The 24,376-nt window shown below is 40.4% G+C and overlaps 1 protein-coding gene across 2 annotated transcripts in view; it reads right to left on the minus strand.

Annotated features, from left to right (window-relative positions):
* The window catches only part of rnf213b (ring finger protein 213b), a 38,405-nt gene extending 15,421 nt beyond the window's left edge, over positions 1-22,984 (minus strand). The window contains exons 1-36 of one of the 2 annotated variants that reach the window (XM_044102846.1): positions 22,909-22,984; positions 21,817-21,962; positions 20,893-21,731; positions 20,654-20,812; positions 19,213-19,382; positions 18,833-19,116; positions 18,504-18,751; positions 18,153-18,359; positions 17,860-18,076; positions 17,724-17,779; positions 17,480-17,645; positions 17,255-17,398; positions 16,469-16,567; positions 16,280-16,399; positions 15,095-15,260; positions 14,802-14,969; positions 14,584-14,724; positions 13,869-14,500; positions 12,964-13,123; positions 12,644-12,861; positions 11,585-11,728; positions 11,356-11,508; positions 9,641-10,907; positions 9,360-9,544; positions 9,128-9,280; positions 5,008-8,778; positions 4,781-4,917; positions 4,349-4,447; positions 4,161-4,273; positions 3,954-4,067; positions 2,952-3,001; positions 2,714-2,864; positions 2,472-2,607; positions 1,249-1,437; positions 988-1,121; positions 745-920 (exon numbers count right to left, since the gene is read on the minus strand). In XM_044102846.1, the coding sequence (XP_043958781.1) occupies positions 745-920; positions 988-1,121; positions 1,249-1,437; positions 2,472-2,607; positions 2,714-2,864; positions 2,952-3,001; positions 3,954-4,067; positions 4,161-4,273; positions 4,349-4,447; positions 4,781-4,917; positions 5,008-8,778; positions 9,128-9,280; positions 9,360-9,544; positions 9,641-10,907; positions 11,356-11,508; positions 11,585-11,728; positions 12,644-12,861; positions 12,964-13,123; positions 13,869-14,500; positions 14,584-14,724; positions 14,802-14,969; positions 15,095-15,260; positions 16,280-16,399; positions 16,469-16,567; positions 17,255-17,398; positions 17,480-17,645; positions 17,724-17,779; positions 17,860-18,076; positions 18,153-18,359; positions 18,504-18,751; positions 18,833-19,116; positions 19,213-19,382; positions 20,654-20,812; positions 20,893-21,731; positions 21,817-21,918 (11,268 nt within the window). In that variant the 5' untranslated portion in view covers positions 21,919-21,962; positions 22,909-22,984. Of the gene's footprint in view, positions 1-744; positions 921-987; positions 1,122-1,248; positions 1,438-2,471; positions 2,608-2,713; positions 2,871-2,951; positions 3,002-3,953; positions 4,068-4,160; positions 4,274-4,348; positions 4,448-4,780; positions 4,918-5,007; positions 8,779-9,127; positions 9,281-9,359; positions 9,545-9,640; positions 10,908-11,355; positions 11,509-11,584; positions 11,729-12,643; positions 12,862-12,963; positions 13,124-13,868; positions 14,501-14,583; positions 14,725-14,801; positions 14,970-15,094; positions 15,261-16,279; positions 16,400-16,468; positions 16,568-17,254; positions 17,399-17,479; positions 17,646-17,723; positions 17,780-17,859; positions 18,077-18,152; positions 18,360-18,503; positions 18,752-18,832; positions 19,117-19,212; positions 19,383-20,653; positions 20,813-20,892; positions 21,732-21,816; positions 21,963-22,908 lie in introns of both variants that reach the window. The other variant, XM_044102845.1, reaches the window with a different exon arrangement.
* Between the last annotated feature and the right edge of the window lie 1,392 nt (positions 22,985-24,376).

Below are 24,376 nucleotides of genomic sequence, written 5' to 3' on the forward strand. Positions count from 1 at the left end.
CCTGAGTTAGGTATGCTTTAGTTGTTTTCTTTTGGGCCCATTTTTGTCATATTTTGAAAGTCGATGTTCTTTTTGTTGAAGAAATAATAGAAAAATAAATAGAATTTATTCTTTTTATGCCTTTGTCCCTGTGGTTTACTGGACGGACCGTAACACCTGTAAAAAAAAAAGCTTCATACCAAGCTTGAAAAAAACCTCCTGTAGAACTTCTGACCAAAGCTGCTGCTTGGATGGAAAATAGTTTAAAACATATTTAACTTAGTTGCTTTTCCACTGACCTTATAATTGCACACATTGGAATTACGAAAATAAAGGCACTTGATGGAAAAATGCCAATTTAAAAAGAAAAACATGTTTCTATAATAGTTTTTGCGCTATGATGAGTTGGTTTTTGGCTATTTTAAAATTGGTGGATTTTGCAAAACACTTTTTCCCATCACACGAGTCACGTGAAAAACATTTTACTACTGGCGGAAAAGACAAAGAAGACGACAGGAAGTAGCAGGAGGATGGTGGCAGCATGGAATGTTTTGTAACGACTTATTGCATTAGCAAACTTAGTCACGTGTTATTTTAATTGTTTTTCTTTTTTTAATGGGAACGCCGCAATTGTGAATCATGCTTTTTCAACATTAGTGGAATATCAATAAAGTTTTACGTACATTCGTAACGGAAACGCAGTTCGTGATTTTTCTTTTGGCTTAAATCAAGATACGACTTCTCAATGAGGGAAAATCACTGAACCTTGAGTTCGTCCTTGGACTTAATCTTCAAAGAGAGCAGCAGGAAGTCCTGCAGGAACAGAAGGCCATATTCCCATCGCTCCTCCTCAGAAAGCTGCTGGAGGTGACGGCCCGGTCCGCTGCTGGAGAAGCTGCTCACAAACTGGAGAATCTTCTCTGTGCTTCCTTCTTTAGATACTGTGGAGCACATTTAAATCAGATCACAAAATATTTCTGATTATCTGATTAAGAGCTGGTCTCAAACCTGGCATGAACTCGGACTCCTCCCACAGGCTGTCGAGGTTCATTTTAACAATCCAGCTGAACGGAGCCGAGCACGACTGCTGCTCACTGTCCAACAGGAAGTAGTGCTGCACCAGAACCTCCTGGTCCGAATCACTGGGAAATGCAATCAAAGAAATGTTTTTATTTTAACAATGAATTCCTCCAGTTCAATAAAGCAGGACGGTCACAGAGGACCAGAATGAGTAAGGACCCTGTAAAAGGCAAATCATCCAGTTGATACCTTGGATTTGATGGAGGTGCCAGGTGTAAAACCTGCAGGTCTGCCAAGATGTCAATCCAGAGCTTGAAGAGACCCGGGCTGAGTCTGTCACCAGTGAGCAGGTCCAGATTGGAGTACCGATCGATCACCTCCAAGATGCTGGCTAGCACCGGTGTCACGGTGGACTGAAGGCAGCGCCACAGGGTGTGCCTTCACACACACAGAAAATATGCAGGTCATTAAAGTAAATACTCAACATTACACTTAAAAACCTCAACATTTTACCAATAATATTACATCAGCATAAATAAAAGATGAAATGTACTCACCAGGAAAACCTTAAGAGGCTTTCAAATTTCTAGTCTCATTGTACTATATAAAGAGTATATGCTTTGTGTAAAATGCTAATTCTTGTTTTATATAATAAATTACTGACATTTCCACCAAATCCCTAATATAAGACATTGCAAACTTGAGAACTTATTTACATAAAAGAAATAAAAAAACAAGGTCATCTTTAGTTTAAAGCAATAAAAAACTAATGTCTTTTCACTTAGGAGTTCAGAAATCAACATTTGGTGGATTATATGGTTTTGGGTAAAAGTGATCACCTAATAAATGCCTTACTGAGTAGAATGATGTGTCCTTGTGTTGGGATCCAACAGACTTCACAGAAAATGCTGTCAATCACGTAGAGATGCTCGTTTCAGCACAACATAACTGTAGTGCATCATTTCCTGCTCTTCAGATTGGGCTTCAGGAGTGGGAATAATAGCTTCAATTCAATAATACTTTATTAATCCCAAAGGGAAATTAAATGTTGTTGTAACTCAAATTATTCAAGATTCTTTAAAGTGCTATTGTAGATGGCGATCGATGAGGGCAGGAAGGATATCCTGTAGCCGTCTGTATTGCAGCAAATTTGAACAGGCCTCTGACAGAAGAGGCTCTGTTTTTGCATGGTTTTTTTTTCATTATTTAATGTAAAATACTTCCCTGTAACAATTTGCAAATTTTTTTCTCATTAGGCATCAGTATTTATCTGCTGGTTTAACTTTTAGTTTAACCAATTCACAGTTTTGAGCAAAGAAATATTAACACACAGAATCTTTCAAAATCAGAATTTAAGAACAAATATTAAAAATTGTAATTTGCAGCCATATTTGTAAGTAAAATTACTATTATCTTTAACTGAGCTCATTATATGATTAGTTTTTCTTATTTTGTGATGCTTGAGACTTTACCTCAGAGTTCCTCCTTCCTGCAGAGCCTGGCGTTTCTTTGCCTCTCTGCTGACCCACTCTTTAGGAGCGCCCATCACTTCTTCTCTCTGGGCCAGAGTCTCAGCCAGCCGACTCAGCAGGACCCTCTGGAAGCGAGCTTCAGGAAACACCAGAATTGGATCAGAGCAGACAAGCAACAAAACCTCGAATCGTTTTGTTTTGTTGGCCAGTCAGTGTGAGCAATAAATCCATCAGAAGTGTACCTGATGTGGGGTTTTGATCTACTGACAGGTGCGTCAGCAGGATGTGCATTCGCTGCAGGCCTCTTGATGTCAGATTGTCAGGGTCTCTCAGTAAACCCACAGCTTTTTGGATACAAGAACGGACCAAAGACGGGCTGTGAAGGTGTGCTCTCTCCACCCGCACAGAGAAGCAGATTAAAAGTGAGCATAAAAAATACCAACTATGTTTTTATTTTATACCACTTAGATAAAATCTTACTTTTCTGTCGTCTTCTGAGTCGTTTATTACTTCACTGCCGTTCTGATTTTCTGTTCAAAATTCAAAAAAAGAACTTTTATCCACATTGAATTTCAGTCTAAATGAAGCAATGTGCTAACGTGGAAAAGTTGCGACACGTGGACTGTGACACCTTTCAAAAATAAAAAATTTGAAAAATCTCTTTTATGTTCAGACTAAACAGAGAACATTATCAGCATCAACATTAAAACTTTGTCAAAGATTCAAAAATTTATTTTAACTGGGAAATCCCTCACTTCACCGAACAATACAATATCGATTACAAATTAATCTACCTCTCCACCATTATCCATGATTGATTTGTTATTTTGTGCATTTCTAGTGAATTCTGGCTGAAATTGGTCTCACGTGATTTTATTTAGGAGCATCAGGGTAAAGGAAAGTGAAAATGCTGAAGGAGTTTCAGTACTTTAAAGAGGCACTGCAAGTTTTTACATTTCTAAAAGCTGTGAATAGTTGTCCCTAAAATAAAATTTTCAATAAAATTTTTAGAACCTCAGAGTTATTAAATGTAAAATATGACACACACAATGAAGGTAAATGTTCCGAACAGGGGTAAAGTATTTAAAGGTGACAACAGCTAAAAAGCATTTTACATGTCAGCAGCAAAAAACTCCACAGCCTCGAAATTCAGTGAAATAAAATCTAGTTGCATCACATTTAAACTTTGCGCTTAAAATAAACACAAGACTACTGAAACTAAATTCAACATTTTTGCAGAAATGTCTTTTGTTTGAGCATGTTGTTCTCACTTACCCAAAAACAATTAAGAATTTTAATAACAGTTTGCATAGCGAACTTAGTCCTTGAAAATTATGAATTATTTTTTAAAATAAGACTTTAAAATATTTAGCTGTTCTTCACGGTACTGTTATAATACATAACGATTCTTGATCTGGTTTTTAATTTCATTTGTAAAATAAGATGATGACTAAAGCCCACACCAGGTTAAGTGTTTTGTACCTTGTAGCGCAGGTTTGAGCAAGGCGCTGATGAGCGTTCCACAGAAATCCGACAGATTCAGACTCATGTCCTCTGAATCCCTCAGGTCATCGATGTGAACTGAATGCCAGAATCCTTTGAGAGAATCGCAAAAAATAAGCTTTCAGTGTGTTATTAACAACACAGCAGGCACACTGCATTCACAGCCTCCTTCCTTTTGGTCCTCACCTCCTTGGAAACCAATGTACCGAGACTGGCTTGGCATCCTTGAGACCTTCACAATGAAGATCACCCAACACATCTGAATGTCCATTGAAGCCATGTAATTCATGGTGCAGTACCTATGAACAATAATACTCATTAACACACCTGGCAAGTCAAACATCCACTCTACTTGGTAAAGAGGAGGCCTGTACTTTGCTGATGCGATGAGCTCGTCGCTGCACTGGGACTCCTCCAGGTCCATCTGGATGATAAGAAGGTGAAGCGAGCTTCCAGTGTTTTGGAGGAACATCCTGACACATACAAACACAGAAAAGCTATTTAGGCTATTTTACATAAAAAGAAACAAGCTGAGGTTAAGTCTTGAATTCACGCAGTTATTTGGAGAATATGTAAGATCTATTAAGCTTCTTAGAATGAGACATCAACAATACAACTAACACTCCAGATGTACAATTATAAATAGTTTGGCCTGGGTTTATAAAACATAACAGGCAGGTATCAGACAATCATTTTATTTTTGGTTATGGTATCTTCAGATTTTTGCTAATAGTTTGATCACATGCATAAAAATATGTAAAGATGCATGACTCAATGAGGTAAAGGAGGCAGTAGTCTTTTTTTACCTTATTTTATTGCAGAAAGAGACTTCAGTATCAAACTGGTGGAGTGACAGCAAAAGGATCCCGTCTGTATTCAGTCCTAGCGCAGGGGCTACACCCCTTACATCTAATTTTGTCAGCAAGCTGGAAAATGTTGTGATCTATAAACAAGAACATAGAGTGAATGCAGTCAAGAGTTTCTGTAACGTCTAAAGGGAAGAGTGAAGTTGGAGGAAAGATTTCAGGCTTACCTCCAGGAACTTGCTGGAGTTCTGGTGTGTGTTCAAACAAGCTCCCAGAAAATCTCGGAGTGAGTGGTGATGTTGCTGCTGGAAGTACAATCTTTGAAGTTTCTCTTTGTCCTGATTAGATAAATCTGAGTATTTGAGCCTCACAACAGCATCGGGGGTGGCACAGTTTAATAACAAACTTTTCGCCAAGTTGAAGACCTCTTCCTCATTTTCTCTGGCTGACACGTCATTTTCTGTCTCCATCAGCTCTTCATTTTCCAACATGTTTCTATCATCAATAACTTCACTGGATTCACCATTCTTATCCATTATCTCAGTTTCTTGCTCAATGTCCATTGCATCAACAAACTCATTGTGCTCCATCTCAGCCACTTGGTCCTGGTCATCTGGCTCAAGTGTTTTTGGTTTGTCCTCTTCCTCCTGTTCTACTCCCCTGTCAGAAGCAGTTTGTTGTCTCTTTTCAAGGGCTTGCAACAAAGCACTGGCACATGCATCACCGTGGAAGCCAATGAAAATGTCAGAGGGCTTGAAATCATCATTGGCCTCTCCAGAGAATGCCTTTACCCACTCTCTCAGTTTGTGGAGAACACGGTGCTGCCATGCCTCCAGATCGGTGCTCCGATCCACTCTGTGTTTTTCTAGCCTGTTGATGAGGGGAACTGGGAAGTGCTCGTATACCTTCTTCTGGTCTTCCACCACGACCAACCGGAAGTTTGTATGAACACGGCATTTGACTCTGTGGGAGCCAAGACCCAGATCAACATACTGCTGCTTACTGAGGTAAACGTAGTACTGGTTCAAGGCATCGTAAAGGCTTTCGTAGAGATTCTGCATGTTAAGGAGGACAACGGTTCTTCCGGTCTCCATGCAGGTTTTTACTCGGTTGACATTCCGGCATATTTGGGCATATTCCTGGTCTTTTGGGAATCCTGAGCCAAAGATGATTTCGGGTGGTGGATAGTCTCCTTTTGCAAAGACCTGTTGTTGAAGGATATGTAGAGCTGCATTGTTTGTGGTCAGTAACAAGAGATAGCGGCTCTCCTCATTGGTCCCATGATCAAGATTCCTTAATATCATCTGCAAGGTTCTTGGTCTGGGAATTTCAGTCAGATCTTGCAGAACGTCTTGGAAAAATATGACTGGGTCAAAGCTGTCCGGCTGTCCACTGAAGTTACGTAGGATGACCTCTACAAGTTTCTCACCATTTGGCTCTTGTTGTGTGGCCTTCACTGCAGCAAACATCATTTTGACCAGGCTGTAATAATCCCTCAGGCCAAAGAACTGATTCTTTGAGGTCTCTTTGCAGATATTTAAGAAGGCCTTGGCCAGTGATGGGAAGAGATGTTTTATTTTCAGAAGAATCTGCTTGGAAGATGAACAAATGCCTTTGGCAGTCTCCACAAGTTCATCCTCACTTGGGTCCCATCTGGACACGAATATTCCTCGGTTCATCTTTGCTGGGTCAAGAGCCCAGTTGGAGATGCCCACAAACCCAACTTTCATGTGTGGATCTGGCTTGTCATTGTCAATGCATCCATCCTCCAGTAGAGGATGAAGTGTCTTTAGTGGCATCTGTGGAGAATCTTCTGCTAGTCCTATCTCATCTAACACCACTACTGACACATACTCCTCCATATTTTTGTCTTTTTGGAAACGAGCACAGTTCCTGAAGGTTCCTATGATGCCTTCTGGACTTGAGTGAGGGCTGCATTGGAAAGAGACCATGTGGACTTGTTTCAGTTTCTTAAATAGCTCACAGTGGGAGTTCTGGCCCTGCATGGCATCAGCGACAACAGTTTTAGCAAGAGACTTGGAGCTGCCTGGTTTACCAACCAGAAACAGTGGGATCCTCAGTTCTATGCAGACCACCATGAGAAACACGTTTTCTTTGAGTGCAATGTTTTTGGCAATGGTCTCCCTTGTCTGAACATTTTTGAGGAAGAGGTGTTGACAGGATGAAATCTCCTCTTGCAATGCTGGAACACAGTTCACAGGTCTTGGAAAGTACCTGCAAATTTCTGCCAGGTATTCCTCTTTGGCTACGAGAGATGGATAGTAGCATACTCCAATAGCTAAGATCAAACACTTCAGGGTTCTTTGATCATCATTGAGATTAGCTATGTCAGCGAAAATGTCTTGACTGTGTTCGTAAAACCAAACTAACACTTTCATGGACCTCTCTACATCTCTCAGACTTACAAAACTACATTCATTTTTCCGACTTCTCATATATTTTTGGGAGGCAGCCAGTACATTTGAAATGATGTTGCTGCATGATGCTGGCAAACGGTAATCGGAAACTTTCTTCTGGACAATCTGTTTGATGTAGGAAAGCTCAGTTAAATCACTCAACTGGCCAAAGTCCCACACCAATGACACCATACTTGGAGGCAGAGGGTGAACTCTGTACACCAGCTGCCTCAAAGGGACTTTGCCGAGTCGGTCTTCAGTTTCATTTGCCTTCACTCGGTACCCCAGTCCTGCACGTTCCAAACGTTCTACCATTTCAGGTGAGTGTTTCCTGTACGGATTGCAGGCAGCTATTATTTTTAGGCCACTTTCTGGCCTCAGAGGTTCTCCTTTTATTGTTTGGTCACACAGGATTTCCTTGATGGCAAAAATGGCCTCTGTGGTGTTGGCTTCGTCAAAGAACAAAATGGTATCAAGGTTGTGCTGCTGCTGATTTTTGTGGGCAAGAACCTCAGCCTCCCGCACCTTTCTGTAGATCATTTCTGCTGTGGTTCCACCATGTACTTTAACAAGAACCATGTTCTCTACTGGTCTTTCCTCTCTTTGCAAAGTACAGAGGAAACGGACCAGTCTGGTTTTTCCACAGCCAGTCTCACCCATGATCACAACTGGAATCCCACATCGGAACCTCATGTGTATGGCCAACATCTTCATCACATTGTCTGCAGTGAGCTCATAAGTTGGGTCTGGATCAAAATTTCTATCCATGATTCCTCTGGTTGCACCAACAACACAAGAAATCCTTTTGATTTTGTCTGACCGGGGCAGCTGGTCAAAGTCCTCAGTAAGCGAAATCCTTTGTCGTTGCAAGCCATTGAAAAGTTCCAGTGACATTACGCTCTCTATGAGAACCTTATTGCTGTGAGGATCAACTGCCATGAGTGTGTTTCGCCTTTCACACATCTGCACATTAAAGCCTAGGAAAGACATTGAAGAATGGTCAGCGTTGAAGAAAATGTATGGATGTGATTCATTCTCCCATCGTTTTCGAATTAACAGACGAGTAAGAAGGTCGTCTTCTAGATTGCTTTCAATGTGAAGAGTGGGACTTTCATCAGATGTGTTTAGAGACGGCGAGGCAAAATCTCTTGCCATGTGAATCATAAACCTAACAATGAAGTCCTTAAAGCCTGGCAGATGGTCAGCAAGAAAATCTGGATCACAGAAAACAGAGACTTCACAGTCTTTCAGCTGCACATTGAGGAACCAGGAGAAGTTCTTCAGTTCACCCCAAGATGGATTTTCCATGCCACAGTGAAGCAGCAAGAGACGGAGGCAGTCTCTGGGATCCCCAACTTTGGATCCTTTCTGATAGTTAAATCGATCCAGACGCTGATTCTGGTAGTAGAGTCTTAAGTATTGATAGGGCCTTTGAATTCCCTCGCTGAAAAACTCCTGTTCGTCTACAAGTGGATCAAATCTGTTTTGTCCAATGAGCCTTGGACTGCCCAACAGCTTCATAACTTCTTTTGGAGCTTTGCAATGAATGGTGGGCAGAATATCCAGAAGTCCGACTCTCACCTAAAGAATCAAATTGATGACATAAATAAATATGCAATAGTCTATGTTAAAAGGATAAAAACATTGAGTAGATCTGAAACACATATTTTGCAAATGAAACTGCAAGTTTGATTCTGTAATTATTAGAGATGTGCTGATCCGATATTAATATCTGTATTGGTTCCGAAATTGAAAAATAATTCTAGATCGGATTCTAGATTGAATATTGACGACAATGTGCCCAATCTAATCCAAGATGCATTCCTAGTAATTATATGTCAGCATTTAAGTTTATAGTCTATGACAGAAATGTTCTGCAGGAACAGGCTTCAGACTGCATCTACTGCAAGATACTAAAAACAATTTCTACCTCTTTTGCCTGGTTTTGATGGTATCTGATTGCTTTCAGAACTTCCACTGTGATCAGATGAGCCTTACTCTTTCTCCACAACACACCATGGCTGTCGCTCAAACAGCCCAGAACCAACAGACGGAACAGAAGCTCCTCCAAACCTGAGCGAACCTGAAAAAAGTTGGACTCTTGTGGACTTTCAGCCAACAACAAAACAAGCTGTCTGACTGTGTGAAATATGGTTACTCACGCCAGCTGTGTCGATATGAAGGAGAACAGGGTCCTGCTCTCTGAGCTGGGACAGTCTCTCTGTCAGGGTGATAACCAACGAGTCAACGTCCACGCTCGCCTCAATCAGACGGATCCTCACATGTTTTGCTCTTGGAGATTTCTGCTGGAACTTCTCAAACAAACGCTTCACATAAAGGGACTTTCCTGTCATGTGGAAAACACTGATGTCAATATATTTTTTATGAACCCTGTTAACTGAAGCTTTTTCACTGCTGCAAACAGAAAGAAAACATTGCTCACCAACTGCAGGGCGTACAGATGACACCATCCAGACAGAGAGCTGATCTGGAGAAACCAGTGCGACTGGGTCTTGGGACAAAGTGCTTAGAGTGAAGTGATGATGAAGGTATTTTCTAGCACTCTCCTCTGTTAGATTCATGCCAGTCTGCACTTTGTAGTTGCTGAAGTAAGAAGGAACACATCTGTGCTGGTGCACAACAGGACTGACTATCACCAAACGATAATGCGTGCTGGCACTTCTCTCTAGACCTTCGTAGAGCTCCACCAAGGCTTCGCTGGCCTCATATCCCAGCACACCAGGATTAACCAGAGAATAGATCTTCTGACATTTTTCTGTAGAGACGTGGCAGAGAGCTCTGCGCAGAAAGATCTCCACCTCTTCTCTGGGGGTTTGCTCCCTGCAGACCAGGACCTCGTCAGAAGATGGCAGAGGTTGCTCTGGACTCTCCGTGTATAAAGACAGAGTGGTGGTGAAAACTTCCGCGCTCGGACAGAGGACAAGGTTTGGCTTTCCCACCTGGAGTCCCGGTGGGAGATTCCTGATCATGTGGAGTGGATTTGTTTCAGACAAGCAGCCCAGGAGCTGAGCAAGGGTCAGGATGTCCAGGGACTCCTCAAGATACTGGGACATGTTTCTTTCGAACCGCCTCCAGAGATTATCAAGCTTGCCCTCATTTACATCATCATCATCTTCTTCATCTGTTGAAAACTGCATTAAATCATGATCCTCTTCCAGGTCTTCTTCTGCATGCTTGGATGCAGCTGCTGTGAAGTCCATGATAGCTTCACAAAACTCCTCTTCATCGTCAGAGTCTTCATCATCCTGTGAGCTCGTGCTCACTGCGATTGTGTAAGCAACCCTAACATCATTCACCGTGCACTGAGGCTTTATGGGAAACAGCAGGTGCCACAGCTGCTGAGGAACCGACGTCTGACGTTGACACACCTTGTGTATCCAGTGGCACAGGTACACCAGCTGCTCTGAGGTGAAGTGGTTCAACAAACTGAACCTGGAACGCATCTTGCCGATGAAGGCGCACCATTCTTTGTGGCATGAATCCATCGACTGAGCCAGTTTCCGCAGCTGCTCTGTCACCTCTCCGCTGTACAGCGTCTGCTCGCTGCCGAGAGACAGGAAGGTGATGCTGATGCACGGCTGCTGCTGTGGGCAGCAGTGGACCTCAGCAGACCAGTCCCTGAAGAGCATGTTGCCAGATGTTTGCATTTGAAGAAGGGTCGATCCAACTCTCTGAACTCCCTGGAAAACCTGAAAAACACAACACCATGTGTGTAGAAACGTCATAAACATTGGACAGATGTGGAAATAAGTAAGTAAAAGTAATATGGAAATAATTAGAGCTTAATTTTTCTTATTTGTAATCTTGGAGGTGTCATATCGTGCACATATTTTATACTATAAGCAAGCATGTTTTCTTTACATTTCAATTTGTGGAACACAATAAATACAATTTTGTTTAAAAAATACAAAATTGCTTTTTGGAGGAAAATATTTGTTTAGAGTAATCAAGTGACGAACCAATGTGATGCACGTTTGCATCACATTGATATGACTGAGCTGAACATGTTATGTTGGTCTGAACTAATTAAATCAAAATGGAATAATTAATTTAAAACAAGCAGAAAATAGATCAGTTTGTGTTTTATTGGTTTTATTCACTAATGAAGATCTGATGGTAACGCTAAAAGTCTCTTACCTCTGTGAATCTGTTGACCTGTTCTCTGCCATGTTCCCCTTTAGACGACATCAGCATTAGTTTGTTCTGAAGCTCCAGCAGGTCTTCAAGCTTGTAGCTTTTCACCTCATTTCCTGCTTTTACTGTCACCAGAACCATATTTTGAAGACATCTCTGAAAATGGACAAAATCGGTCAGAAAATGTCTCAACTCCAGCTTGAAAGGGTTTTAACTAGGACTGGCCCTTTACCTTCTCTGTTTTTTCACTAGACCATCCAACGTGATAAACTCCATGTGCGTTGATGGAGGAAGCGAGCGAGAGTGAAGACTGCTCCACAGAGCCGTGCGTCTCCTTCAGAGCCTTCAGCCAGCTCAGCAATCGAGTCGACTCTCTCTGAAAGAAAAATCCAGTACCGTCAACATTACAGATAACCCAGAACCTGAACTTAAACAGCCTGTTTCCAGTGCTGTGTAAAAGTTTCAAACCAACCCCATTTATGTCCATTTTAAATATGTCGTCAGAGACTTTTATAGGTATGCTTTTAAAGAAGTTTAAATGAAAAGATTTTAAGCTTTTTTTGTTTTGTTTACTTTTTTTTAAAGTCTGCAAAGTTGGCTGTTATGTCGAGATGCTATGCTAGCTGTTAGGCCTATGTTCATTACATGTTCATTACATGTTCATTACATTTTTGTACAAAGTCCTTCTAGATAATGAGATTTCAGTCTGCTCAGTTTGAGCTTCTTTCTGAATGAGCTGTTTTAGGGCCTTTTGTTACTTTAAGTCCAAATAAGCTGCCATATTCCCCAACTCAACACTAACACTCACATGTGAAAATGACTGCGAACAGATGTGCAATAACACAACTGTATATCTTTGAAAAGCAAACGTAGAGCGTCCTGCATGACCAACAAGAATGCAGCAAGTAGTTTCTGGACGCTAAGTCAACAACAAAACACTTGTCTTTTCCAGCAGCCATTGTACAAATCAGTTTGCCAAATGCTCAGCTTTGGTTGCTAGGTGATGGACGGGGCTTTGGAGGGGTTGCTAGGTAACGCCGCAGTGTCCGTCAAATGTGACTTAACAATTTGGAAGTTTTTGAAACGGCTCATTTTCCAGACACCAAACAACCTAAAGTTACTACCACAAAACCGGCGGGTGTTTGTGAAGCAATGAGAATTTTGCATAATGGACCTCTTTAAACAAACAACAGACTTTACAAATTGTGAAAGAAAATTAAGATCTGTGAAGTGAAAATCTAACGAGGTTTGGATCAAGAAGTGACTCGGTCAAAAAAAAGTATCTCAGTACCAGCTTGTCAGGGAGCTTCTCGTCTCTGCTCTGGGCGTCCCACACCTGCTGAGCACACGTCATGAACTCCTGGAAGCCGGTCTGAGGGGGGAGGGAGTAGAGCAGGGGGCCGTATCCCATCACCGCATCATGAAAGCAGGCCACCTGGTCAATCTCCGTGTCGTTTTCTCCAGCAGATATCGAAGCTAGCTCAACATAAACTTTGACATCGCTCATCGCTGGAAAATGGACACAACAGAGAGAAGTACCACTTACAGTTGCTTCTTGCAGGATTAGTCTGAAAAATGTAAGAAATTGTGTTTGTTATGGTGTCAACCTACTTCTGAGGTTCTCTCTGACCCAGCTGATCAGAGGTTGGCTGTTAAGAAACTCTTCCAAACATGCAGTGTGTTCCCTGGTGACAGCAGAAAGCTGCTGCCTGGCATGAGACATGTCGTCAGTGAGAGACTTCAGGACCCGCTCCTTAAAGCTGCCTTCATCCTGAAGAGGACACAAGGATGTAAATGAGTCACTTTACTGCAAAACCTCCATCTGTTGAATAAAAAAACTACACAAAATTACGATGGCTGACTTTATTTTGGTGTAGCAGATAGTTGTAAAACAAAAAAAGCAAACTAAACCATGAACCCCAAATAAGGCTTTGAATGTAAATTTTCATTACATAAACCTTAAAACTCTAACCCTTTAAAAATCTTTAAAAAGGTCACAGTAGAGTATTAAAAGTGAAAATGTCAATATATTTTTCTGGGATAAATAACGACAAAAACAGGTTGGCCTTAAATAATCATAAAAAACATTCACTAATATGCACAATTTCAAAACAAGGTCCCAAATGTAAAAGATAATAAACTATTTTTGCAAGGTTTGTGCACATTCTTATAGAAGAAATTCATTCCTTTCCAGACTGAATTTAGACAATAATTACAAATTTGTAGCAGATATTTTTTTTACACAGCAGCAGTGGAGCAGGGATAAAAATAAAAAAAAAATCTATAGTTGATGTTCAGACCTGGGAAGTGGTTGGATTTAGTCTCCATCATTTCCTGAAGTCTTGTTTTTGTTTGTTTAATGAAACCATAAAACTTAGACTGTTTGTTCTAAAGCTTAAACTTTATATTTAATGAACCTGTTATTGAAAGAACCGGGATCTCTGATTGCAAAACAAAACAAAAAAATCAACAGCAAATTTCCAGTTAAATTTCATGTGGAGAATTTAGTTTGTTACCAGTTGCCTGAGGGAGCTAATTTCGCTGAAATTTCCGGAGAGCTCCATCCTCTGGGCGATTCTCAGGACTGCGCTGGCTGCAGCCGCTGCATCGTGCAGCTGTCTGTACTCCTGGATCTGACGCAGCCTCGTCTGGACCCAGTTCTTCTCAGCCGTGACTCCTTCTGCTGTGGAAATGACCTCTGACATGAGATCCAGCTCCTTCTCCAGCAGCTTTCCATCCCCCTGATCACCAGAGTCCTCTAGCATCTGGTCAAGCTTCCTGAACCTGATGTTTGCCTCAGCGATGCTGACTCCAAGATGTGAGAACTCCTCCAGCAGAGGCGTCCAGATGCTCTCAGAGATCTGAGTTAGAGTCAGCTGAACGGGAGGCGAGGCGGGGAATCTCGATGCCGCTACAGATGCTGCTCGTTTGACCCACGAGGAGAGAATCAGGTTGCTGTGATGCAATTTGTGCATCTCTGAGGACATTTTCAAGACATTCATACTGATTTTATACCACAGGACTGGAGGAGGACCAGTCTTCTGCAGCTTTCTTTCTGCATCAACGACCTGAACAAGCACCAGTTTGTTCAGACTCACAGCATGGAGGTCTGCGCTGTGCTGCGCTTCGAGAGTCGACACCTCGGGAACTGATGAATTATGAAAAACACGATGTCAGAAGTTGAATTAAAGGTGACAATAACATACGAATGGTGAGTCATGATTTACTGACCTGTGATGCTTTCCGTAGCCTTCGCCAACATCTTTATCAGTGTGTCTATCTCCTGTCTCCGCTGCATGAAAGCATTCAGGTCCTTCTCTCGCCAAGTCAAAATGTCAGCGTCAGCTGGAGACGTCTCAGACTTCTTCTTGTCTGTGGAAGAGATTTTTCCTGAATTAATATTCTGTTTGGACGAAAGTTTAATTTGCCATTTACTGACAGACGCTTACATTGCTGGTAAAGTCGCTTGAATTGCTCTTGGTATTTCAGACACGTCTGCAAGTCTCCCAGAGACACACTTCCTTCAAGCAAGGATGCCACCAGAAGATGGAAAGCTTCCACACAGCTGTGGACAACCTGTCCCGCCGTGTCGTCCACCTGGATTAAGTTCCAAGCACCTTAGGAACAAAACGACGAGGCTACTGTAAAAAACATGACGACGCAGAGCGTAAAACCTTGACAAAAAAAAAAAAAAAAAAAAAAAAAAGAAGAAAATGTTGTGCGATTCAAGTAAATGTCCCACAGTTAGAGAGCAGGACGTTCACAGCTGACTGAGGATCCAGCAGCTGGACCACCATGTTGTCTCTGAACCGGGCTGCAGACTCGACCACAACAGCAGACGTGACTCTAGGAGGAAGATCTTTCACCTTTGAGGTCAGACTTCTCATCAAGTCTCCTTCTTTTCCTCCCTGTGAACAGAATGAACACGACTTAACCACTGTTAAAGGTACAATGTCTAACTTTTATAATAAATGTGGTTTTTTTGCATATTTGTTAAAACTGCCGCTTTGTTGTGAGCTTCTCTTCCTCCCTCTGCTCCCAGTACGCAGAAATACACCTCTTGGTCAAAAGCAACCAATCAGAGCCAGCAGGAGCGTCTTAGTGCTGTCAATCAGTGTGTGTACACATCGCTCACACTCTCCCTGTTGCTCTCTGCTACACTACAGCTGGTTCACCACAAAGGAGCCGGGAATGAATGCTAAGGCTAGTTAGCATGGCCAACAATGAAGGTATATTAACAGTTTTTCTGGAAGTTGTTTCTCCACCATTAGCACCCTTAGCAGCAGGTACACGAGGATGATTGACTGCACTAAGACCCTCCTCCTGCCTCTGATTGGTTGTTTCTAACAAGGAATGGTGTGTTTCTGCACATCACTGTAGCAGCTCAAGTTGATCTTTTCACAGATTAACTGTCTCATATCGTACTCTTACGACATAGTGACAGTTTTAACAAATATGTAAAAAAACAGATTTTTAAAATAAAAGTTACGCACTGTGGTTTTAAATAGTGTTACCTAAACAAACAGTTACTTTGTGCAGAGTAAATGTAAATGTCTAAAAGACCCAACACACCAGGCCTGTGGTCTGTTTCTCTTTCCGCCTTCAGGTGGAAGATAGTGGATAATAAAACAGGAACAAACAGGTTTAAATACAGTTTTACCCAAAGAAAGTTACTGAACAGAAACCTATTGCAAATAGCTGTTCTCTAATTTAGTGGGAATTGTGCAGTAAGCAAAAACTGTTGGGATGACTGAATGCCCCTTATATCCTAATTTTACTGGTAATTATTTGCCTGTATTATCTAACTGTTAAAAGACCACAATCTACTCTACTTTATTCAATATTTCTGTCATTTTCCAAGGAAAAACAAATATTTGCAGCTCCACAAACTGAATAAATCATGATTGATCTCTATCCAGTTCCATACCTGACAGATACTCTTGATGGCCGAGTGAAACATCTCGTGGAAACAGTTCTGGACAACATGGTGGCTTTTGCCCAAAGGTGAATCCAGGCACCAGATCAGCACTTTATCCTCATCGCTGACCTGCACAGAGAGACATCTCAGGTGAGCAAATTGTTCTCTCTTTAGACAGTAAAGAGCCGTTCGCCTTACCTCATTTATCCTCTTCTTCAGATCTTTCTGAAGCCGTGTCGCCCAGTTAGAGGAAACGTGTTCAGAAAAACATTCGACCTTCAGCAGCGCGTCCCACAGCTGCTCAATTAGCACAGAAATGATGGTTCAGATAAACAAAAACAGGTTCAGCAATGTGAAAATGGGTTTACTCTAAACTTTAAATCGTATGAAAGCGGTTAAATATGACCTCGTATTTTTACCCATTAATTTTATTTTGTCTGTCAAAGAAATAAACTATTTCTAAACTTTCTACTTTATTTACTTTTTAGAGTTGTTTAATGTGTAATTGGTGAGGTTATAATTATCTTACAAATAAAGTATTGGACTAACTGCTTGCTGATTTCCAGACCCAGTTTCTGGCTGTGGTTTTCCATTAACAAAAAGAAGAAAATTAATTACATTTATTTATGTGGAATGGATATTGGATAATGTAAAACACTGAAAATGTTTTGATTTAGTAAAGATCATATTTCCAAGCGTACAAATGGAAAAAAATGAGCAAAAATCAGTCCTTTAAAGTTGTCAGCGCGATATCCTGTTATGACTTTTAATTGCGGTTATAAACGTCTGTCCCATTATCTGCCTGAGTTTTCTACATTTATTGATTTTCAGGTGTGTTTCTGAGAAAAGCCTGAAATCCCATCATTAATTTATCCAGAAAGTACGTATAAGAAAAAAAAGTATTTTGTTTTGTTTTGTTAACTTCTAAATATTTAATTGTAACACAATAATGTATCACTATTGTAATTTTTATCAGATATATACCTCAATTTCTTTTGGATAGCTGAGTGCTTTTTTAGATACAAGTGGTTTCCGCAGCAGTTCATCTCTCCACTCACTGATCCGCTGCTGCACAGCAGACAACTTCTCCACAACTCTCTGCTTAGGCGCCTCTTCACCTTCTCCAGACTGAACCAAACAAAGAGGGAATTAATTCATCACAGTCAGAAGTTTGGCACTTAGGAGGAAATACAAGTAAAAGATGGATACCTCTCCTCTCAGCTTCATCTCGAGCATCTCAGCCAGTTTCAGCACCAGCTGGAGGGACTGGACCACCGTTTGGTACCACGGAACAATCCGGGCGATGTCACATGTGCACTTCAACACACTGATGCTGCTCTCAAACGCTGCCTGCAGGCTCCCAGATTTAGCCAGTCTAATAACGAAAACAAATTTAAATTTACACACAGTCCAGGGTTATAAAACCTGAGGGTCTGAGGAATATTTTCTGTACCTGTCCATCTGTTTATCTGCCTCCCTGAGGATGTGGCTCAAAGATTTATCAGCCAGCTGCATGCAGACGAGATTATCAAGCAAATATTAGAAATATACAATTTCACCATCAAGGCTCAAATTTAATATTTTCTTACCTTCACATTTACTTCACATTGTTTGAGATCCGTTTTCTCTCTACATGTTCGTAGCCGGTACAACAGACTCTGGATCAGGTGTTCTGCTCCGACTCCAGTCAGGCGGGAAAATTCAGGAAGATCATCAAACGGGATCAGAGCCAACCAGCTCGTCAAGAGCAGAGGCATCTCTGCTGCAGCTGCTGGTAAGTTTTTCTGGATCAATGAGAGCATTCTCCTGCAACAGAGCAGAATATGTCAAAAGAGATCAAGAGAAGAAATACAGTTAACGTGGGTCTGACAAAAGGACTCACCTCCTTTTGTCAGATTGGAACTGCACGCTTTCTCTGAATCTGATAAAGTTGATGCCTTTAAGTCCTGACCAGTCGTCCTCTTCAACATTTGGACCCACTTTAGTGGCATCAGCTCCCGGCTGTCTGAGCCTGAAGAGCAGAGGAGGGAGAAGGACGAGCTCTGCCTGAGCCTCCTGGGCACAGAGGTTCATCAAACCCGTCACCGTGCTGAAGGACGAAATATTTGGATAAACAATATTAGATCATTAAGTAATAAAGCAAAAATAGGAACATTTGTCATCTCTCCAAAAGTGTAAAAAGAAAAATGTTTCTGCTTTCCAAAAGTTTAAATATTACAAAAACAAAACCTACAACTGAGGATTTCCTAATGAAGCGCTCAGCTCCTCCAGGTTTTTTGTGTCCATCGTAGCCTCTGAGGTCACCAGCAGACACAACTCCGCCCAGCCTTTCTCTCCGAGGTTGATGCTACAGTGTCTTGTGACCATAAAGATAGACAGACCCAGAAGCAGAGGACTGGAGCTCCTGCATTTTTCTGGCAATTTCTCCTTTGGCTCTCCTTTTAAAATCTGCACCAAAGTCTCTGAAATCAGGTCTGGTGCCTGCAAATACAAATGTTTGTTACTGATGGGATGTTAGAAGTACAAACTATAATACTTTATGCTTTTTTCTGCAGAGCTGACCTTGACTGAAGGGGGTTTGGAATAGTCCTGGTATGAAATTCGACCTTGAGCTGAAATGAAACTCCGTGTAAAATGCATCAACTGCTCACACAATGTCTTAGTGCTTTGTGTGTCTGATGGAGTCCATTTCTGGAAGATGTGGTTCAGAAGAGTTGATGCTGAAGTCTGCCACGCATTGGAAATTTCATTGCCTCTAGATTTTGTCAACCCAACAAACTGTAGGCTAGTTTTAAAGAAATTCTGTCCATCATCACGGCAGATGAAGCCTTCATAAAGGTGCAGTTCTAGGTAAACACACACAGATCTGTCATTAGTTTATATGAGTCCACTAAAACCAACATGAATCATTTATTTTGGTTACATCAAGTTTTTGTGTTTACCTTTTATTGTTGTGTCCACTGGAATTTGAAGAGATCGATAGGCTGCTCCAACAACTTTCTTGTTTCGTTGTTTAACACCGTACCAGTATGTCACCTGGTGACCTCTGGTCAGTTTGTTTTCCTCAACAGAGAGATGAGCTTCTACAAGGTAGCCTCCGTGCTTTATTCCACTGAACGTAAAACATTTCAGGTTTCAGTTCAAGTTTTATTACACAATCCCATGACACTGACATCAAACATAATTATTATGTTTCTGCAAGTACTTAGTTTGCCATAAAAATAATAATGTATCATCAGATAAGTGGGGTAAGAAGAAAGAGTAAGTTTCTAGAACTCCACAATTTTTACCTGGCTGCTCTTAAGTATGAAAGAGGATGAGCAAATGATTTACAAAACAGGGACGCTAAAGCCTGAACTTACGACCTGAGTCGAGTCAAGTTTATTTGTGTAGCACATTTCAGCAACAAGGCAGCTCAAAGTGCTTCGCATCATAAAGACATCATACAGTCGCCAGTTTAAGAAACAAGCAATAAATATGACATTTTGTAAAAATGCCATCAAGTAAATACACTTTAAAGGTTGGTTGAGTCCTCAATAGTTTTATGTGGTTCACAACAAGTTAACAAGCAGAAAAGATTGTTGCAGTGATTTTGATTGCAAAGCGGCTAAGTGATCCTTAAAAAAAGCAGTAAAATTGTTCAGGCAAACTATGAGGTTTCTGTAATGCGAAGGGGAACGGCCCAAAAACCTAAAAGCTAAAAAGATGATAAGGTGTAGATTAGCATCTAACGAATCTACAGTAAATACCTGTAATTATGGGGAAAACTGAAACTCTTAATCTGTAAATGTTACTGTTCATTTCAGCTGCAGAATGTAGCTTTCATAAAAAAAAAAATAAAAGAAAAAATTGAATACATTTGTTGAACTATCACTGTGTCATGACAGTACCGCATGAGACAGATAATCTGTGTAAAAATTGAGCTCCTCTGCCTTCTCCCAGTGCTAACAAGAGTGACACGAGATTGTCAATCGCCATCTTGTGTGGCACCGATCATCCTCTCTCCCTCTCCTATCCCGCTCTATGCTACGCTGCAGCTAGCTTGTTGTGAATGTTAGTTAGAATGGGCACCAATGACAGGAGCTAAATAGTTTTCCTGCTACGATTCCTCTACAATTAGCACATTTAGCAGCGAGTACATGAGGATGAATGACAACACTAAAACCCACTTCCTGGATCTGACTGGTTGTTTTTGTGTTTCTTCAGATGCCAATAGCAGCACAGGGAGGAGGTGAAGAAGCTGATCTTTTTACAGATTATCTGTCTCATAATATGTAAAAAACATATTCTTTATAAACGTTAGATACTGCCGCTTTAATACTAGATCAAAGTCAAACATGTGAATTACCGGTAGGTCTGTGCATCATTGAGAATAATACTCACACAAAATGTGTTATTTTAAAGGACAGAGGTTCTCCTCCTTCCAAACACATTAGGAGTGTGTCGTGTTCTTGGTTGAATCTGAACTTCTTGTCCAGCACAGCGTAGATGTGCAGTGTGAACATGGGAACTCCAGGAGGAGGCCTGATTGGGCTCCTATCCCTGTGAAGAAAAAAACTAGGTTATTTGTACTTTTTAGGCTCAGCATCAAAGATGAACAAAGCTGCTGAATTCAGCCACACCTTGTGTTTAGAGGTTGGTCAGCAGCTTTTTTTGAGGCTGTCAAACTGGACTGTTTCTCTCCTCCTCCCCCACCAGAGACTGCTGTGGCGTACGACTTTGGTTGGCTGTTTTTATCAGCCTGAGATGTTGCTGCTTCAGCAGAAGATCCTCCAGGTTGATCGTTCTCATTTTTAGACATTGACTCTGTTGTGCTGCCTTTGACTGGATCGTCTTTTGGTCCCGGAGTTGTGCTGCTTTGCTGCAGCTCGGGTTCAGTCTCTGCAGGACCACCGGTGGCTGGTTGAATCGCTTTACGCTGCGTGTCATCTTGTTTTGAATCGAGGAAGTCTGTCTGTGTTTTTTGGTCCTTCTGAAACACAACTGCAGTCTGTGTGAATTTATCTTTCCCTTTATGCTTCTTTGTTTGTGTCTGAGCTTCCACCATCTGTGCATCTTTCTGGGATTTTTCAGCATTTTCTTCTTTTTGCAAGTTTTGTCCAGCCTGGAGAGACTGTTCTTTGACCAACAAGCCTTCCTCAGTTTGGGTACTTGTGGTCTCACCTGCCTTATTCTCATCTTTTTCTGTACTTTTGCTTTTCACATCTGACTCGCTCTTTTTGCTCCCCTGGGATTTTTCAACATTTTCTTCTTCTGGCAGGCTTTCCCCAGCCTGGAGAGTCTGTTCTTTCACAGCCAAGCCTTCCTCGGTTTGGCTACTTGTGGTCTCAACAACCTCATTCTCATCTTTTTCTGCAATTTCACATTTTAAATTTGAGACTGTCTTTTTTCTTCTCTGATGTCTTCTTTGTCTTCTTTTCTTTTCCTGAATATTCTTGGTGGGATTTACAGATTCGCGTTGCTGAAATATACATTTAAATGGTTTTAAATAGTTCTTATATGCAGAAAAATAACAGAATAAAAACATATTACATCTGTAGTTCTACCTCAGTTCTCCTTCGGGGTCTTTTGGTTGCAACATCATCATTTTTCCTGGATTTCTCCTCTGATTCAGGAGTGCTGTGGAGGTTTGCTGCCCCGTCCGCCATCTGTGGGGACGACTTTCCACAGACAGCCTCCCTTACTCTGATATCTACAGCATAGCAAAAGTTAAATGTCTGCATCTACTCATTATGGGTATGAAAATAATATTATTTTGGTCCTTTAACAATATATTGGAACCATCCTTTTCCAGACTCTTTTAAATATGACTTCAACAATCAGCAATCCACATTGACCAGAAAAATACCTTCTAGAGAAAATCTGGTCAGATGAGTTGGACAATGTTTGAACTGAGGAAACTTTTAAACCTAATCAGGCCTGATTTATGCTGGAAGCTTTTTGAGGCCTAATAATAATATGCAGTTTCTCAGCAACTTACTTTAAGACATTTAACCAATCTGTGATGGAATATACACATATTTGAGCCTGCAATTATAACCCTACAGCGGACTAGATGAAATTCATAATAAATTTAAACCTAATTATTGTTTCTGATGTTGACTACACCGCAGTATGAAAAGTAGATTTATCACTTTACTAAAGGTCAGAAAAGTTAATAACAAATGTTGTGTACATGTAGAGTGAACTGTGATTCTGAATAAACTGTAATAAAACGAGATCAATTGGTTTTTAGGTTACTGATTTAAGTCCTAATTCAAATTCTTTGACAAACTCCATCACAGCTCAAAATGGAAAATATTTAAGATAATGTTTAAGGTTTATTTTCCACCTATAATTAATGATAACCTGTTTCACTTGAATAAAAAACAGAAAATGATACACACTCTTACTTTTATAGCCATACAATGAGTATTGATTCGTTTATCGGAAAACTATAAAAACTCCAGACTTTAAAGTTAGTTGTTTAAGCTAGCTAAATAAAAGTGTTGACTTTTCGTGACAATGGTACATTTAGAGTTAATCACAAACTGACTGAGGATGTTTATCATCTATGCTGTCTGTCATTTTATTAGTAATACAACTAAATCTGAGACAAAATAAAAACTATATCAGATTTAAAGTCATATTTTGCTTACCTGTGCGTCTGTCAGCCGTTGGTCGAGTATAAGCAGAAATGCTCTGCGATTGTTTATTGCAGACGCCTAAAGTCAAGGGAAGGGACAGTCCGCAAATGTGTCGTCTGTCCTACAAACGGGTAATTTTCTCTACCCGTCACTTAATAAGTTTACTTAAGATAAACCAGTTTAATATAATATCACTTGTTTACAACAAATTATACTAGTATATAGATAAATTGGGTGATAATGCATAGCTTTACGTGATTTTCTGTTATTGTTTAATACGGGATTTTCTGACAGTCCCTAGAACACTTGAACGTCTCTTCAGTTTCGTTTCTGCTTTGGTCTCGTCGAAGAAGAAACTTAGGCTGTGTTTTGAAGTTTTCAATTTCGATTTTCGCAAGAAAAGCTGCTAAATTACCGGCTATCTTGCTTTACGGCATTGTCTATCAGTTTTCTATTTTAAAACTGTTCTATTCAAGTCGAAAGCAAACAAAATGTAGAAAATTCTTAAAGAAAAAAAATGTCAAAAACTAAAATATTTATTAACAAAAACAGACGTCTGAGAATAGCTAGTTTACAAGTTTTTAAAAGCATGCAATTTTTTCCAAAATTACACAAAAACCCACAGAAAAAAGAAATATGCCTTTATATATATATATATTATAGAAATATCACATATTTTAATGACCCTCAAAGACAAAAAAAATAAGAGGAAAGTATCATATATTCCTCGAAGTAGGGGGACATAATCTATCCACTTCAAGAAAATAAGTAAAAAATGTACCAAAAAAAAATCCAAATAAATCAACATAAATGCATAGTGTTAAAGTTTTTAATCTTATATCCAAGTACAATTTGACAATTCACATGAGTCTACATTTAAATTTATGTTGCATTTATGACACCCTATAAAATCATATAAGGTCACAAATTCTAAATAGTCTAACAAAACAGAAGAAGTGATTATTTAAAACTTATTGTAATTTTAATAATTACATTTCCAGTGAGGAAGAAATTATAACACAACATAATTTATCCCCCATAACTTGTGTTAAATGACAGTCTTTTCACATCAGGTACACATGTTAAAGATATTGCTCATTTTGAAGTTTATCCTCCAGACTCAGACTGATCTTAAGAGCAGTCTGAGCATTTCTGAAAAAAGATCATATCAACTTAAGAGTCTGAATTTAGTCTGTCAGTAGAGGGAGTTCAAAACATCTGCCATCTTCCCTAAGTCTGGTCACAGAAGCCAGTTCATCCAGAAAGCAGACCACAATATACTAAAGGAAGTAAAGTCTCATGTCAGATAACATGAGAGTGACTGTAAAAGAAGCGTCTACTCTCAAAGAAAAGCACAAAAACCTAACTGAAGAAAGTTTACACTCTTTGGCCAGACGGATGTAAAGTTGAATTTTTTGGACACCAGAACAGATGTTTGACATACACTAATTACAGCATTTACAAAAACAACCTCATACCA

The sequence above is a fragment of the Gambusia affinis genome, linkage group LG20 (genome assembly GCF_019740435.1).
Source record: "Gambusia affinis linkage group LG20, SWU_Gaff_1.0, whole genome shotgun sequence".
Lineage (NCBI taxonomy): Eukaryota > Metazoa > Chordata > Actinopteri > Cyprinodontiformes > Poeciliidae > Gambusia > Gambusia affinis.